This window comes from Neofelis nebulosa, chromosome 8 (assembly GCF_028018385.1).
Source record: "Neofelis nebulosa isolate mNeoNeb1 chromosome 8, mNeoNeb1.pri, whole genome shotgun sequence".
NCBI lineage: Eukaryota > Metazoa > Chordata > Mammalia > Carnivora > Felidae > Neofelis > Neofelis nebulosa.
Window position 1 is genome coordinate 81,667,673 of NC_080789.1, and position 14,695 is coordinate 81,682,367.

The 14,695-nt window shown below is 39.5% G+C and overlaps 1 protein-coding gene across 11 annotated transcripts in view; it reads right to left on the reverse strand.

Annotated features, from left to right (window-relative positions):
• Positions 1 to 14,695, reverse strand: part of PPFIBP1 (PPFIA binding protein 1) — a 177,470-nt gene that overhangs the window by 21,363 nt on the left and 141,412 nt on the right. For 8 of the 11 annotated variants that reach the window (XM_058743246.1, XM_058743245.1, XM_058743250.1 and 5 more), the window contains 5 exons: positions 14,092 to 14,153; positions 10,948 to 11,032; positions 8,201 to 8,355; positions 2,613 to 2,725; positions 1,969 to 2,025 (listed from right to left, as the gene is read on the reverse strand). In XM_058743246.1, coding sequence (XP_058599229.1) covers positions 1,969 to 2,025; positions 2,613 to 2,725; positions 8,201 to 8,355; positions 10,948 to 11,032; positions 14,092 to 14,153 — 472 coding nt within the window. The remainder of the gene's footprint in view (positions 1 to 1,968; positions 2,026 to 2,612; positions 2,726 to 8,200; positions 8,356 to 10,947; positions 11,033 to 14,091; positions 14,154 to 14,695) is intronic. The other 3 variants (XM_058743253.1, XM_058743248.1, XM_058743256.1) reach the window with 1 other exon arrangement.

Below are 14,695 nucleotides of genomic sequence, written 5' to 3' on the forward strand. Positions count from 1 at the left end.
TTCTGAATCTGACAAAGCACTTCATTTTATAGTTATGATCAAGGCATAATAGAAAAATCCCCATTGCTGCCCACAGTAATTTATTTGCTATCCTAGTAAAGGCAAAGTGACCCTGTAAACATCCAGAGACTTTCTTTCACATAAGTAGCATTCAATTATATTGAGATGGTCTTGCTCAGATTTTGAAGGCAGGAATATGTGACCAGCTTAAAAAAGAGATAGAAAAAAGCAACATCTTTCCTCTAAGAGGAAAAATAATAGAAACATACAAAGAACCTTTTAAAAGGCAATTCTCAGGGCACCTGGATGGCTCAGTCGGTTAAGCATCCGACTTGGGCTCAGGTCACGATCCTGTGGTTCATGGGTTCAAGCCCTGCATCAGGCTTTGTGCTGACAGCTCAGAGCCTGGAGCCTGCTTCGGATTCTGTGTCTCCCTCTCTGTCTCTCTGCCCTCCCCTGCTCGTGCTCTCTCTCTCAAAAATAAAGACTAAAAAAAAATAAAAAAAATTGGGAGCACCTGGGTGGCTCAGTTGGTTAAGCATCTGACTTCAGCGCAGGTCATGATTTTGCGGTTCGTGGGTTTGAACCCCGCATCAGGCTCTGTGCTGACAGCTCAGAGCCTGGATCCTGCTTCAAATTCTGTGTCTCCCTCTCTCTCTGCCCCTCCCCCACTTGCACTCTGTGTCTCTCTCTCTCTCTCTCTCTCTCTCTCTCTCTCTCTCTCTCAAAAATAAATAAACATAAAAAAAATTAAAAGGCAATTCTCATATATTTACATGTAAGTAAGTTGCTAGAAGTGCTGACTACCATGGGAATGCAAGCTGGTGCAGCCACTCTGGAAAACAGTATGGAGGTTCTTCAAAAAACTAAAAATAGAACTACCCTATGATCCAGCAATTGTACTACTAGACATTTATCCAAGGGGTACAGGTGTGCTGTTTCGAAGGGACACATGCACCCCCATGTTTATAGCAGCACTATCAACAATAGCCAAGGTATGGAAAGAGCCCAAATGTCCATCGATGGATGAATGGATAAAGATGTGGTATATATATACAATGAAGTATTACTCAGCAATCAAAAAGAATGAAATCTTGCCATTTGCAACTACATGGATGGAACTGGAGGGTATTATGCTAAGTGAAATTAGTCAGAGAAAGACAAAAATCATATGACTTCACTCATATGAGGATGTTAAGAGACAAAACAGATTCACATAAGGGAAGGGAAACCAAAATAATATAAAAACAGGGAGGGGGACAAAACAGAAGAGACTCATAAATATGGAGAACAAACTGAGGGTTACAGGAGGCACTGTCAGAGGCGGGATGGGCTAAGTGGGTAAGGGGCACTAAGGAATCTTCTCCTGAAATCATTGTTGCACTATATGCTAACTAATTTGGATGTAAATTAAAAAAAATTAAAAAGAAAATTTAAAAAAAAAAAAAAGAAAGAAAAAGAAGTGTTGACTACCAAATAAACAAAAGAACAAAATAAACAAAAGAAAAGATCTCACCTTTGAGTACTGCTCTGAACATATATTTTCCTAATTTAATCCAGACTTTTACTTGGATAAACACAGATGTTGGGTTGGTTTACTACACTGAAAGTGCGAAAAACCATTGTAGCCTTTCCAGCCATCACACCATCCTCTGTGACTCTTTTCTGCTAGAGTCAAACTGCAAGTCAGTGCAAACCTCAAATTCAAAGCACTGAACTTCACGTGAAAGCTGATGAAGGAAGGTTAAAGATGGGCAAAAACCTGGCATGAGATAATGGTCAACGAGCAAGTATTTCTTTGTTAACTTACAAACCTCACCTGCACCCCCATCCAACCACTACACCTGCATTAATGTATTCAGGCCTCAGAGTCATTTGCTTTTAATTTTGGTTATTGTTAGTGTAATAGAAGCTTCCTCTCTGCCAGGTCTCAAGTGACATTTTTTTACATTCAATAATATGACTTACGAAAAACTATCAGAAGGCTGGGTTTCAACAGCAGCACCAAGGATTATTTTTCCATCACTAAAATGTAAAAAAAAAAGAAAAAAAAGAATTTATGCACTGTAAGAGTAAAAGAGCATACATATTCTAAGCGAACACAATTGTCAAAAACAAAAAACTGTGCGAGGGAATATATTTCACTCTCTTTACAAAGACTCCATTATATTTTCTTTATTTGGTCTAATTGTAAGACTAAGTAAATGAGAATATGCTCCCTCAAAATTCTACTTGCTGATGGAGAAACTAGGGTATCCCTGTCCTGAATCCTTCCCAGCCATCCTGCAGGCAGCCTCAGGCACATGACTGTCACTATGGACCTGGCAACACTTGTTGACGGCCACCTATGACCTAGACATAAAGCCCAAAGGCCCTAAAATCCCTCTCTAACCTGACCACCATACCTCCCCTGACTCCTCTCTTGTGACTCCTTGCTTCCACACCTTTTATTTCAATAATACAGAACTGATTTCAAGTCCCTTGGCCCATGCCTTCCTGTTTCTTGCCCCTGTGAAAAATTATGTTTGTAAATGAATGCAGCGCATCCTTGTCTTTGCTTGACCTACTCTGTTGAACATTTATATTGCAATGTCAGAACATAAATGACGTACTTCTCTTCAAACAAAGTCTCTGGTTGAGGCAATTTTGCTTTTTCGGAAATTTCCAAGCCCTTAGATGCTGGCAATAATGAAGGGATCGAAACTTGCAAGATACCGGTGTGGAACTGTAATGTAATTACAAAAAGGCCAAAAATCAATCCATCAAACAAAACATAAGTCACAAAAAAAAAAAAAAGTAAGACAATTACACGGTCTATCGATAAAATTTCATACACCTGGGTTCAGCACGTATTCTTATATTTATAAAACAGTCTCAGTATATAAACATCAATAAGTGTTCATCAGAGAAAACCTTCTGGAGGAAGGTCATCCGTGAACTTGGTTCTGAATAAAACATAATAAATACCATCAAGTAAGTTAATAGCCGATCCTGACAACTTGAAGTCCCAGTTAAAATCTTGGCTCTGGCACACTTGCCTAAGTGACCTTAGGTAAGTCACTTAACTAGGTGTCAGTTTTCTCCCCTGCAAAATGAGAATGGCAATGTCTACCGTACAGGGCTGTCATGATTTAAGATGAGATTTGGGTAAAGCGCTTTGTAAACACACCTCTGTGTTCTCTCTCTCTCTCTCTCTCTCTCTCTCTCTCTCTCTTTTAATTTTAGAGAGGTTGGGGGAGAGGGCAGAGGGAGAGAGAGAACCTTAAGCAGGCTCCATGCTCAGTACCTGGAGCCTGACAAGGGGCTCCATCCCACGACCCTGGGATCGTGACCTGAACCAAAATCAAGAGTCAGACGCTCAACTGCCTGAGTCACTCAGACACCCCTGTTTTCACTTTAATTTCTACCACCAGTCTAACACAGAATGTTGTTCAAACTGGTTAATTTGTGGATACAATTAAAATGCTTTGCTTAATAACAATATTAGAGCCACAACAAAAATGCATGGCACATTTTCCCCAACAAATGCCTTATGTATCCTAGGGATGGAATCTACGAAAGAAATTTTATACTCTGGCTTTAAATAGTTTCTGACAACTGTAGAGTACTTAGGTTGTGAGCACGTCATAAACTAATAAACCAAACACTTAAAAACAACTCTGGTAAAGAAAAATAATCAAAATTCACCTCAGTGAATTCACTTTGCCAGTCAACCAATTAGTGACAGCGCTTCACTTCTGAAGTCAACCAGGCAGGTAGGGATTCACACCAGTGAACACACGTCTAGAGGCCAATCAGTCAACAGTCTCACCTTTGTAACCACACATTCACAGCTGATGTCAACTCACTCCAGCCTCTGCGAGGCCACCAGTCCCCGAGCTCCAAGCATCCCCCGAAACCCCACATACGATCAGCTGAAGAGATTGTCTTTGACCAACTAAGTTCCCTTTGTTAAATAAATAGGCAATAAATTTAGCTTTGTGGATTTTTGTTTCAGTTACTGAGTGGTGGTCTGCTCCCTTGACATTATAAACGGTTATAACATGTGAAGTCTGTTAAAATAACCCGATTGGGCCCAAACAGAGTGGCCTGTATTAAGCTCCATGTCAGCAAACCCAAACTTAGCTAAATTTCTATGCTCGGTGCAGAAAAGGCTCGGTGCCCAGAAAAGGCAGGCTTAGGTCAACCAATTAGCGCTTGCCTTCTCTACACAAGTTACCTGACCCTGCTCCAAGACTCCCCTTCGCTGCACATAAGGAAAGTAACCCTACTCGAACCAACCAGCAAATGCCTAGCATGACCCCCTGTTCCTCCTTCCTTCTGCCTAAAAAAGCCTTTCATTTTGTACAGATCCTTAGAGTTCCGTTCCACCTGCTAAGGTGGATGTCGCTCGATTCATAAATTGATGAATAGAGCCAGTAAGAACTTTAAAATCCATTCGGTTGAATTTTGTTAACAGCAAGTCATATTTATTGTAAAATAGGAAATTATTTCACTATCTTTTTTTTTTTTAAGTTTGAATCTTTATGATTAGTTCCGGGCCACTTATTGAGCCATTACCCCTGTGGTACGAAGTTCACAGTAGCTCCTTGGGTTCCTAATCATGGGGATGTGGGTGGGAGGGATGGTTCCACTAACCAAGTGACCCATTTTCTTGATTTCATTTCAAACTTTTGGGCTTTAACTACAACCTCACAATCTCCCTCCCAGCTTTCCTTTAACCAAGTCGCTGAACATGCTCAATCATCATCAAATCATTGTTTCTAAACTAAAAGTCTCATTAAAGTAGAATTCACATAGCAAAGGCTTTTTGTTAAGGATATGAGATTATCTAGGCATATCTTACATGGAATAGCTATCTTTCTGTATACATGCAGCATACTCAGTGGCTGTCAAATATTAGTTTTCCCTTCAATATAAATATGTATTTAGCAAGTAGGGAATTTTTTTCCCTCTAAAATATTTCTTATTCCTTAACTAACTCTTTGTTTCTCTCTTCCAATTTTATGGAGATATCACTGACATGCAGCAGTATATAAATTTAAGGTATACAGTATAATGACTTACAGATTACTGTGAAATGATCACCACAGGAAGCCTAGTTAACATCCATCACCTTGTCTAGTTACGAAGGGAAGGGATGGGAAGGGACAGGAATAGAAGGAAGAAAGAAGAAAGAAAAAGAGGAAGGAAAAACATTTTTTTTTTCCTTACGATGAGAACTTTTTGGATCTATTCTCTTAGCAATATTCAAATATACCAGATAGCAATGTTAACTATAAGCATCATGTTGTACATTACACTCCCAGCACTCATTTGTCTCATAACTGGAAGTTTGTACCTTTTGACCACCTCCCTCCAATTTCTCTTACCCACTAATTTCTTATTAATGACATCCTTTAGCCCTGTCTTACATTTAAGAGAGAAATGTTAATTGTTTCCTCCTTGAATTCTTTTGCATTCAATTCAAATTTCCTTTTCTCACCATGTAATTATCAGGAACAGATAGGAAAAATAAAGATGCCACTCAGTTTCTTGTCACCACACAGAACAAAATGTTAAAAGAAAAGATGACCAAAGAAAGAAATGTTAAACATAAGGGAGCCAAAATTGTTTTGTTAAAAAAAAAAAAAGACAAACAAAAAAAACCCTTCTTATTCTTAGTTTCTCTAGACAGCACTTTACACTAAAATTCAGAAATACTTTCGGGGAGCCTGGATGGCACAGTTGGTTAAGCATCTGACTCTTTTTTTTTTTTTTTTTTTTTTTCAACGTTTTTTATTTATTTTTTGGGACAGAGAGAGACAGAGCATGAACGGGGAAGGGGCAGAGAGAGAGGGAGACACACAGAATTGGAAACAGGCTCCTGGCTCCGAGCCATCAGCACAGAGCCTGACGCGGGGCTCGAACTCACAGACCGCGAGATCGTGACCTGGCTGAAGTCGGACGCTTAACCGACTGCGCCACCCAGGCGCCCCAAGCATCTGACTCTTGATTTCGGCTCAGGTCATGATCTCACAGTTCATGAGTTCAACCCCTATGTCAGGCTCTGTGCTGACAGCATGGAGCCTGCTTGGGATTCTCTCTCTCTCTCTCTCTCTCTCTCTCTCTCTCTCTCTCTCTGCCCCTCCCTCCCTCTCAAAAATAAATAAATAAATAAATAAATATTTTAAAAATTAAGAAACAGTTTCAGGGCAAAGATCGAGGTGCTGTCAGGAAAACAGTCTTAAGATGAAGCCATGGGTGTGCCTTTGTTAAGACCTCAGGAAGACTTAAGGAGGTGCTATCTCAGTGAACCCTTCAAAAGAGCAAAACCTCTCAAAGTAAAGGGATATTCCAAGCAGCCTTACAGAAAACTTTAGGTAGAAGAAGGCTTATTGTGAAGATATTTGTGGATATGCTTTACCTGATGGACTGGATTATAAATTAATTCTTAAGAAGTTCCAAGTAAATAAGCTATTACACCAAATTAGACGGACAGGGAGGGACAGAAGGTAGAAGGCCTTGGACCCGTACAGATACTTCGACAGAAAACGACTCATCTGCAATTAGAAGTTCCTTCTTTTTTTTTTTTAACGTTTATTTATTTTTGAGACAGAGAGAGAGAGACAGAGTATGAATGGGGGAGGGTCAGAGAGAGAGGGAAACACAGAATCTGAAACAGGCTCCAGGCTCTGAGCTGTCAGCACAGAGCCGGACGCGGGGCGCAAACTCACTGGCCACGAGATCATGACCTGAGCCGAAGTCGGATGCTCAACCAACTGAGCCACTCAGGTGCCCCTACAAGTTCCTTCTTATGGAAATGGAAAGATGCCTCAGAAGGTATAACCAGGAGCCCAGGGGACTGGGCTCTGTCAAAGAGCTGGCAATGTAGGCCTGGCTCAATTTTGGAATTGCTATGGACTAATGACACCTGTGTGCCTTCCACTTTCCCTCTTTTTTAAATGGGAATGCCTAGCAGTTGTTATGCCTATCCCACCACAGTACGACAAATGTAGAGGGGACACATAGCTTGACCTTTAAGTTCCTGGTTCTTTAAATGGAATGAAGTGCTCCTCGAGAAGTTGTGCCCAAGAAGACGGGAGGAGCTTCACCTACATCTTGACCTCGTGTGGATGATGAGATTCTGGATGTTGATGCCTAACTGGAACGAGACCAAGAGGTCTCTGAAGAGAGGGTGAGGGTATTTTGCATGGGAGAGGGGTGTAAATTATCATAGTCGGAGAGTGGAGAGGCGGACTGTACTATTCAGATGTGGTTGCACCAGTATATGCCGCCCCACGTGTTCTTCTTATAATGTGCTGTCGTTACTTGTCCGTCAAGAGGTAGGGTCTATGCTTCCCCTCTGTGAATGTGTGTGGACCTGTGACTACAGGAGAAGAGCTGCTACATGACTTCAGAGTTCTATCATAAAAAGTGACAGAAATTTGCCCGGTTCTCTTGGGATGCTCATCCTTAGGACCTAAACGCTATGCTATGAGAAAGCCAAGCAGTCACATGTCCAAGCAGGGCCTCAGCTGATGTCCCAGCCAAAAGGAGCCCCACCCATAAAGACATACAAATGGGCAGCCTTTGTGCCTTTCGAGCTGATGCCCAGTGGGGCGAAAATGAAATGTTCCTGCTGAGCCCTGCCCAAATCACAGATCCATCAGCAAAATAAATGTTGTCATTCAGGCCACAATGTTTTGGGGTGGTTTGCAACAGATAATGGAAACAGGTTTTGGCACCAGTTGGATGTGAAAGAAAAGTAAATGAGTTCAAGACTGAGTATTCCTGTCCAGTTGCTTTTTCCAAGCCTAAAGAAGTCAAGGAAATTTTAGTCCATCATTTTTCAGAGGCACAATCAGAAGTGGCTAAAATCAACTTCTTTATATAATCAAACTTTATCCCCACTTCATTTATTCCTTACTTATTCTTTAATAAATAGATTGTCCTCTCCTATTTAGGATGACCTCATTCTTCCATGTTTTCCCTGAATTATTTAAATAATTTTGACATCACCCAAGGCATTTATTTATTAAAGAGAGAGGGGAAAAAACACACATTTCAAATGAAGTCCTATGAGACACAAAAATTGCCAAAACTCAGTCAGGAGTCAAACTGAGAAAAGATCCCATGTCTTTCATGTTGTCAACAGCATCTTAACCTTTGATGACACAATCTCTTCAATATGAAGAAAAAACTGAGACTCTGTAAATACCTCTTCTGGAACACTTGTGTTAAATGGGTCACGGCTGGGAGATTCCATTACTGGTGTAGGCGACAGACTTTTCTCCAGGTCACTAAAACCTTGTGCATCCAGCAAAGTGGAGATGGAACTGGATGTGAGCAGATCTTCAAAGTCGCTATCCTGGCCTAGAAAAAGACAAAACAAAAGGAGGACAACAGCAGCTTTTCATTTACATTTCACTTTTGGTGGAAGAATACCAACTGAATATAATTATTTTTTTCCTCATCTTCAAAAACCAAAGACTCGCCTTCTCCTGAAATCATTAGAAAAATAACATGGCATCTAAGAAACATTCCAAACTATGAGCACCTGCGGCTTGGGGGTGGTGTTAACAAAGGTATTAATTCATGGTAGTTTTAATAGATATAATCATGGACTCACAGCATTGAAATCAAAAGTTAATTTAGTCCAAAAATCCTCCCATAATTTTGTTTCAGATTTTAGGGCTTTACAAATTTCAGTTCAGAAATAACCAAGCTGGAGAATACCAGTGGTATAACAAACTAATTCAGAATAGTAAAACAGCCACCCAGTAAACAACTCAATCTTCATCACTACTGTGTTCTTGGAAAACAAGAAAACAAAAAACAACAACAACAAAAAATAGAAAGAAAAAAGGAAAAGAAAAAAAGATAGGCAATCTTTTGATTCCTTAAGAGGATCCCTGTATTTCATTTATTTTAAGGCAGAAAGAATAGCCTTAGGGACAAATTCAATCATATATCCAGGAAAGCAGCAACTTTAAGAATTTCTTTTACATCTCCAGCGATGAAAAGGATTAAGTGCTGGGCAATAGTGCCAGATATTCTTTTCTAAAACCAAAGAATGTTGCTTAACACACTATTTTCTGAGTAATACAAAATGGCAACTCATATGCTCGTTTAAAGCTATTAACTAGACTCAGTTTCTTAATTTAGGTTTTACTAGATATTTATTCTAATTTTATTAAAATTTAGGTATTAATATTAGCATTTTCTAAGGGTTATCTAAATAAATATAATTCCTAGTGAGAAATCACTATTTATAAACTCTTCATTAGAACAGGACATAATTTTCAATGGTGGTTAAAAACTACCTCTTTTAGCTACATTTATATGCATTTACAAAGATGGAAAAAAAATACATGAAATTGACAAAAGTGATCATGCCAGTGCAATTACAAACAATTTTACCCCTTTTCCCTATTTTCTACATGTTTTATAAAATAATCTGTTTACATAAATTAATGTTTTCCCTTGATTTTTAAATATAGGAATTACAATGTTGAGATTCTATAAAATCAGACAGTTTTAAATGCTACAACTATGTAAAAATTAATCACTTGTGAATCTGCAATAGTGTCTAAAAAGAGACACTCTCTTGAAGGCACAGAAAATGCTGACTGACGAGAATCGCATGTAAGAACACTGATGAAGGTTCATTTGCTTGCTCATTGGGATATTTACAAAGTCTTAACTCATGCTAAGCCCTGTGAACAAAAAGATGAAAATCTTTTCTTCCACCCCCCCCCCCCCCCCGCCACCAGAAATTTTGGTCTGATGTACGATTTTCTTTCCTTTTGGCTCATCACAATTGAAATTCCAAAATCTGAGTGTTTCACGAGTACCCTCCAAAAGATTTATTACCGGTGCTTACTTTTAGAGCAAATAACCCCCACCTACATATTGTTAATGAACAAGAAAACTTTCAAAGTTCTTGACGTTTTTGTTTTAAATGACCCCCAGAGATTTTCCACATTGGAGGATGGCCAACTGGACCATGTGCAGATAAAATAACAATACATCAAAAGGGAGCACTATTTTTTTCAGTTTTTATTTTTGTTCTAGTTAACATACAGTGTTAACATTAGTTTCAGGTGTACAATATTGTAATGCAACACTTCCATATATGATCCTGTGCTCATCTCAACAAGTATACACCTTAATCACCATCAAAGCATGACTATTTTTACTTAGATGTCTCACGGGTTGTTTTTGTTTTTTAACTTAACACATTCAATGTTGAACACATTTCAGTGTTCCTCCACTAGGCTTCTCTATACTGGTAAATGGAATCATCATCCGCACAGTTGCTTTAGTCAGAAAGGTAAATCTTTGATTCTTTCCTCTTCTTCACTCTCATCTGGTCCATCAAACCAATGTTTGATTCTAACACCAAAATGTATTTCCTATCAGTACCTATCATAGCATTCCACTTGAATGCTGCAGGGGTCTTTTGATTGGCTTCTCTACCCTCCCACACTGCTCCCTCCTCCCACTATGGTCCATTTGTTATGCAGATGCCACTGACGTGTTAAAAACCATCAGTGAATCCAATCCCTCTGGGCTCAAAGAGCTGAATGCCTCTCACTGCCTGGGCGACACTCAACTTCTATCAGCTCAGCTCATCTCATTCTCTCCCTGCTCAGTACCTTCCAGGCATACTCATCTTCTTTTACTTCTTAAACACACCAAGCTCTTTTCCCCCCTAACCTCCTGAACACACTGTTGTCCTCCCTCTCTCTGGAATGCTGTCCCCCTGACCAACCAAACAATCTACAGTATTCTCATTGGCCTACACACTCTTGCAGAGAACAGATGCCTAATAATAATGTTGAATGAACAAAGGAACTAATTTGGAATAATGGATAAGCTCCCCGAAAGAAAACAAGGCCAAATGTCAAAGTTCACAGCCACTTAAGATCAAGTAAAGTAGAAAAACCTAGAAAGCTACGCTACCTTTTTTACCTTGGGCCAGTACCACCGTATCTTGCATTTTCTTGTACCTGCTCAGGCACTGGCGAAGATCTTCTATTTTCCGATCCTATTAATAGAATCAATTATCATCTTTAATACTATTGATTTGAAACAGTAAAACTGTGACACAAAGAATAAGTAGACATGAATTATTTACATTATCCAAAGAAGACTTCTAGACTTTAGTAAAACTGGTAATATCTAGAATAGTTTTCCTACGTACATCAGAGATAGAGAAGAAGTACCTCTAAATTTAGAGATCCTATCCTTCAGCTGCCATCTTTAAAAAACAAAAACAAAACAAGGTAATAAGATACAAAACAAAAACAAACAAAAAAAAACCAAGAATAAAATCAACTTTAATTATTCTCCTCTCCAACTTCTAGGTCAGATCTTGAAAGAAAGGTCTACACCTGCTGTCTTTATCAGCTGTCATCAGTCACCATCTGACTTTTTCCTTCACAAAACACTCAGCCAAAGTTGCTTCAATTAGTCATTAGGGACTTTCTATTTACTGAAATAATGAACACTTTTCATCCTTTGTCTAATTTGACCTCTGTCTGGTACTTGACTGACCCCACTCTTTCCTTCTTTGTTCCCTTTTCTTTCCACTCTTTCTTTTCTTCTATTTTGATTTCTTAATCCGTTGACCAGATAAGATATTCTACTTCTACAACCCCCACTATCTGGCCAGCCCAGATCATGAAATGTTAGCACTTCCAGGTTTTGTCCTTTACCCTCATTCTGGTGGATTATAAAGATGGGCTCCCTAGCTTCTCCCTCACTGATTTTGGGCTTGTCCATGTGACTTACTTTGGCCAAAAAGATAGAAACAAATGTGGTGCATGGAAAGGGTTGAAAGGTATTTATCTGCACATTAGGGCTTGCCCTCTTTTTTCTGCTCTAGGGAACCTTGTAAGCACCATGTGAAGAAGCATAGGCTAGTCTACTGGAGGATGAGAGATCATTTGGAGAAGAGACATCCCAGATGGGACCAACCTATACAAGTCTGTTAATCACCAGACAGGTGAATCACATCATTCTAGACCATCCAGCCCCATCCTAACCACTGGCTAACTGCAGAGAGCTGCAAAGCCAGCCCAGACCATAACAACTACCTAGCCAACCCTCAGAAGTATGAGAAATAATGTACGTGATTGGTCTTGGAGCAAAAGCTAACTATACATCAATTACAGTTTAGTCCCCAACAATCTATAATTCTGTACTTCTCCTAAAATTGATGGGGTCCATTCCCTACCAGTCTGTAATTCTGCATTAATCCTAAAAATTAGACTCACTTTCTATGAGAAATCTCCTTTTAGATGTCCCATGAGCACATCGAATTGAATGTACCTAAAATTAAACTCATTATTTGCCCTCAGTACTTGAGCCTCTTGCTTGGATTCCCTTAACTCTTTGAGGGCACTATCATTCACTTTGCTACTCAAACTAGAAACTTATTCTCAAATTCAGATTAAAAAGAATCTTGTCAATCTGTAAATTTCTGGAAAACCTCACCACTTCACTTCTACTGCTGTATTTCAACCCCTCTTCATTTCTCACCTAGACTATTTAACAGCCTCTTAATTTTTCTGTCCTAACTCTGCCTCCCTTACTCTTGCCTCCATTTTGCCACTAGAGTTCGCTTTCTAAAATGACAATTTAAATCATGTCACTGCCCAAGGTCTACAGTTAATACCCCAAATGATTAGCTTAGCACTCCAGCTTGCCTAACACCTCATAGCAGCTCCCCTGTCAGCCTCATCTACCCCTCCACCTGTTATATCATTCTGAACTTTCCCAGGATGCACTGGTTGTCTCAAGCCTTGCTTTTGAGACATGTTCTGGGTAACAGATACTTTCCCTAGAAGCTTTCATTTTCCTAATGAACAACTCTTGCTTTTCCTCAGGTTTTGCTCAAATATGGCCTCTTTGAAGCTCTCTGGAACTACTAAAAACTTGTCACCCTTGGTACTCCTAAAGCAGACTGAGGATCTAATAAGCCCTCAGTCAACATTGGGAGTTTTGTTTGTTATTGTTGCTCTTTGGGCAGAGGGAAATTAAAACCCAATGAATTTCAATGATTATTTTTAAAAAGTAAAAGCTATGGGGGCACCTTGCTAATGACTTTCCTTTGTATTCAATAGTAGGAAAGACTAGTAAAAAAGAAACCACGTGGGTGACAGGACAGTGAGTTTATTTCCATATAATAAAGAGCAAATAAAGAAAATGAAAGGCAAAAATATAGAGAGAAGTAAGAGAAAGACACAAGATGAGAGAAAAAGATCAAGACAAAGTTCTTTGGCATTTGCTTGTTTTTTACTTCCTTGAAATTAATCTTTTCTCAGGAAAATGCCTCCTTGTTCCATTCATTAAGGAACATGAGGTAAAAGTAGTTCTGATGACAGGAGCTGAAATCAAGTGTTGCTGCCAGTTGGATATATGGCTGATCATGCAGGCCACCAAGAAACACCTTGTTTTAGTAGGTAATTGTGTCCCTGCTCTAAGCAGGATGAAGTGAGAGAAGCAACTGGGAGAAAAGAACTCCCAGAGACCTTGGCCATTTGGCCGGAGTAGCTAAAACAGGGCCTGGGGCCATACTTGATTTCATAGTGCCTGTGCCTCTGTTTTCTCGTATGTCATCTCTCAGGAGAATAGAGGCAATCCCTGATGTGAAAGAATCCAGGAACGAGAAGGAAATAACACGAATAAAATCAACACCATCACGAAGCTACAGCTGTCATGGGCCACTTCCTTCAGGGTTCACGTTAGCCTAGGATTTCCAGTGACCACACAAAGGGTGCACCATGGACCATATCCTTTCTCTCGTTTCCTACCCGCATATAAAGAAATGATCTGAGAGCTTGAACATTTTCTAAATTCATGGAGAGGAGGGGAGGGAATTCTTAGTGGAGCCGGCGCTGCTGGCTGCCATTCTTCTGTACATAATCCCAGTTACATCTGCCAACACTGAGCAGGGGCACACTTGTGTAGAAAGGGAGAACGGCTGTCCCTCAACTTCAGCAGTGTTTAGCCTATGTTCTTTCAAGGTGACATATCTCAAGAAAGGGCAGGGAATGATCACAATGGTGTTACACATCCATATAAATAATTTCATCTAGATACCTTTTCTTCATTTGCTGCCATCAAAGACTCCACAGCCTTTTTCATTTTTTGTACTTCAATATCTGAAAATATCACAACATCACAAAAGAGTTCACGTTAGTTAATAGGTGTGACAATAACAAGAGGCTGCCTCTTCAGACTGTAATGTTTTAGTGAAACTTTTACCATCCATATCCTCCTTTTAGGGAAAATCTGAAAAATGAACACCTTCTATGTCACCTGAACGGTCATCGCTAACAATAAGGGTAAGTGAGAGCTAACTACCCTCTCTAGAAGCAAAACAAAATCTTCATGAGAACACTGAACATGAAATTTCAGTGTTATAACAATGAAAACATGGAGTTTTCCAAAAAAGAAACCTAGAAAGCAGTGGGTGAAAGCAATGAACAGTGTACATGATGACAGAAGCAGAGAAAATGATACTCCGTTTTAACCAATATGGAGACATGAATGGAGAGCCTGATGGAATGTGGCATTTATATGAGTAGTCATGCTAAGCAGCTGGTTGTAGGTTCCACACAGAAGGATAATAAGCACTTTGCTTCATCTATAAACATCATTTCCAATACTATTTTAAAACATAAAAGCCAAAGTAAGGTAAATG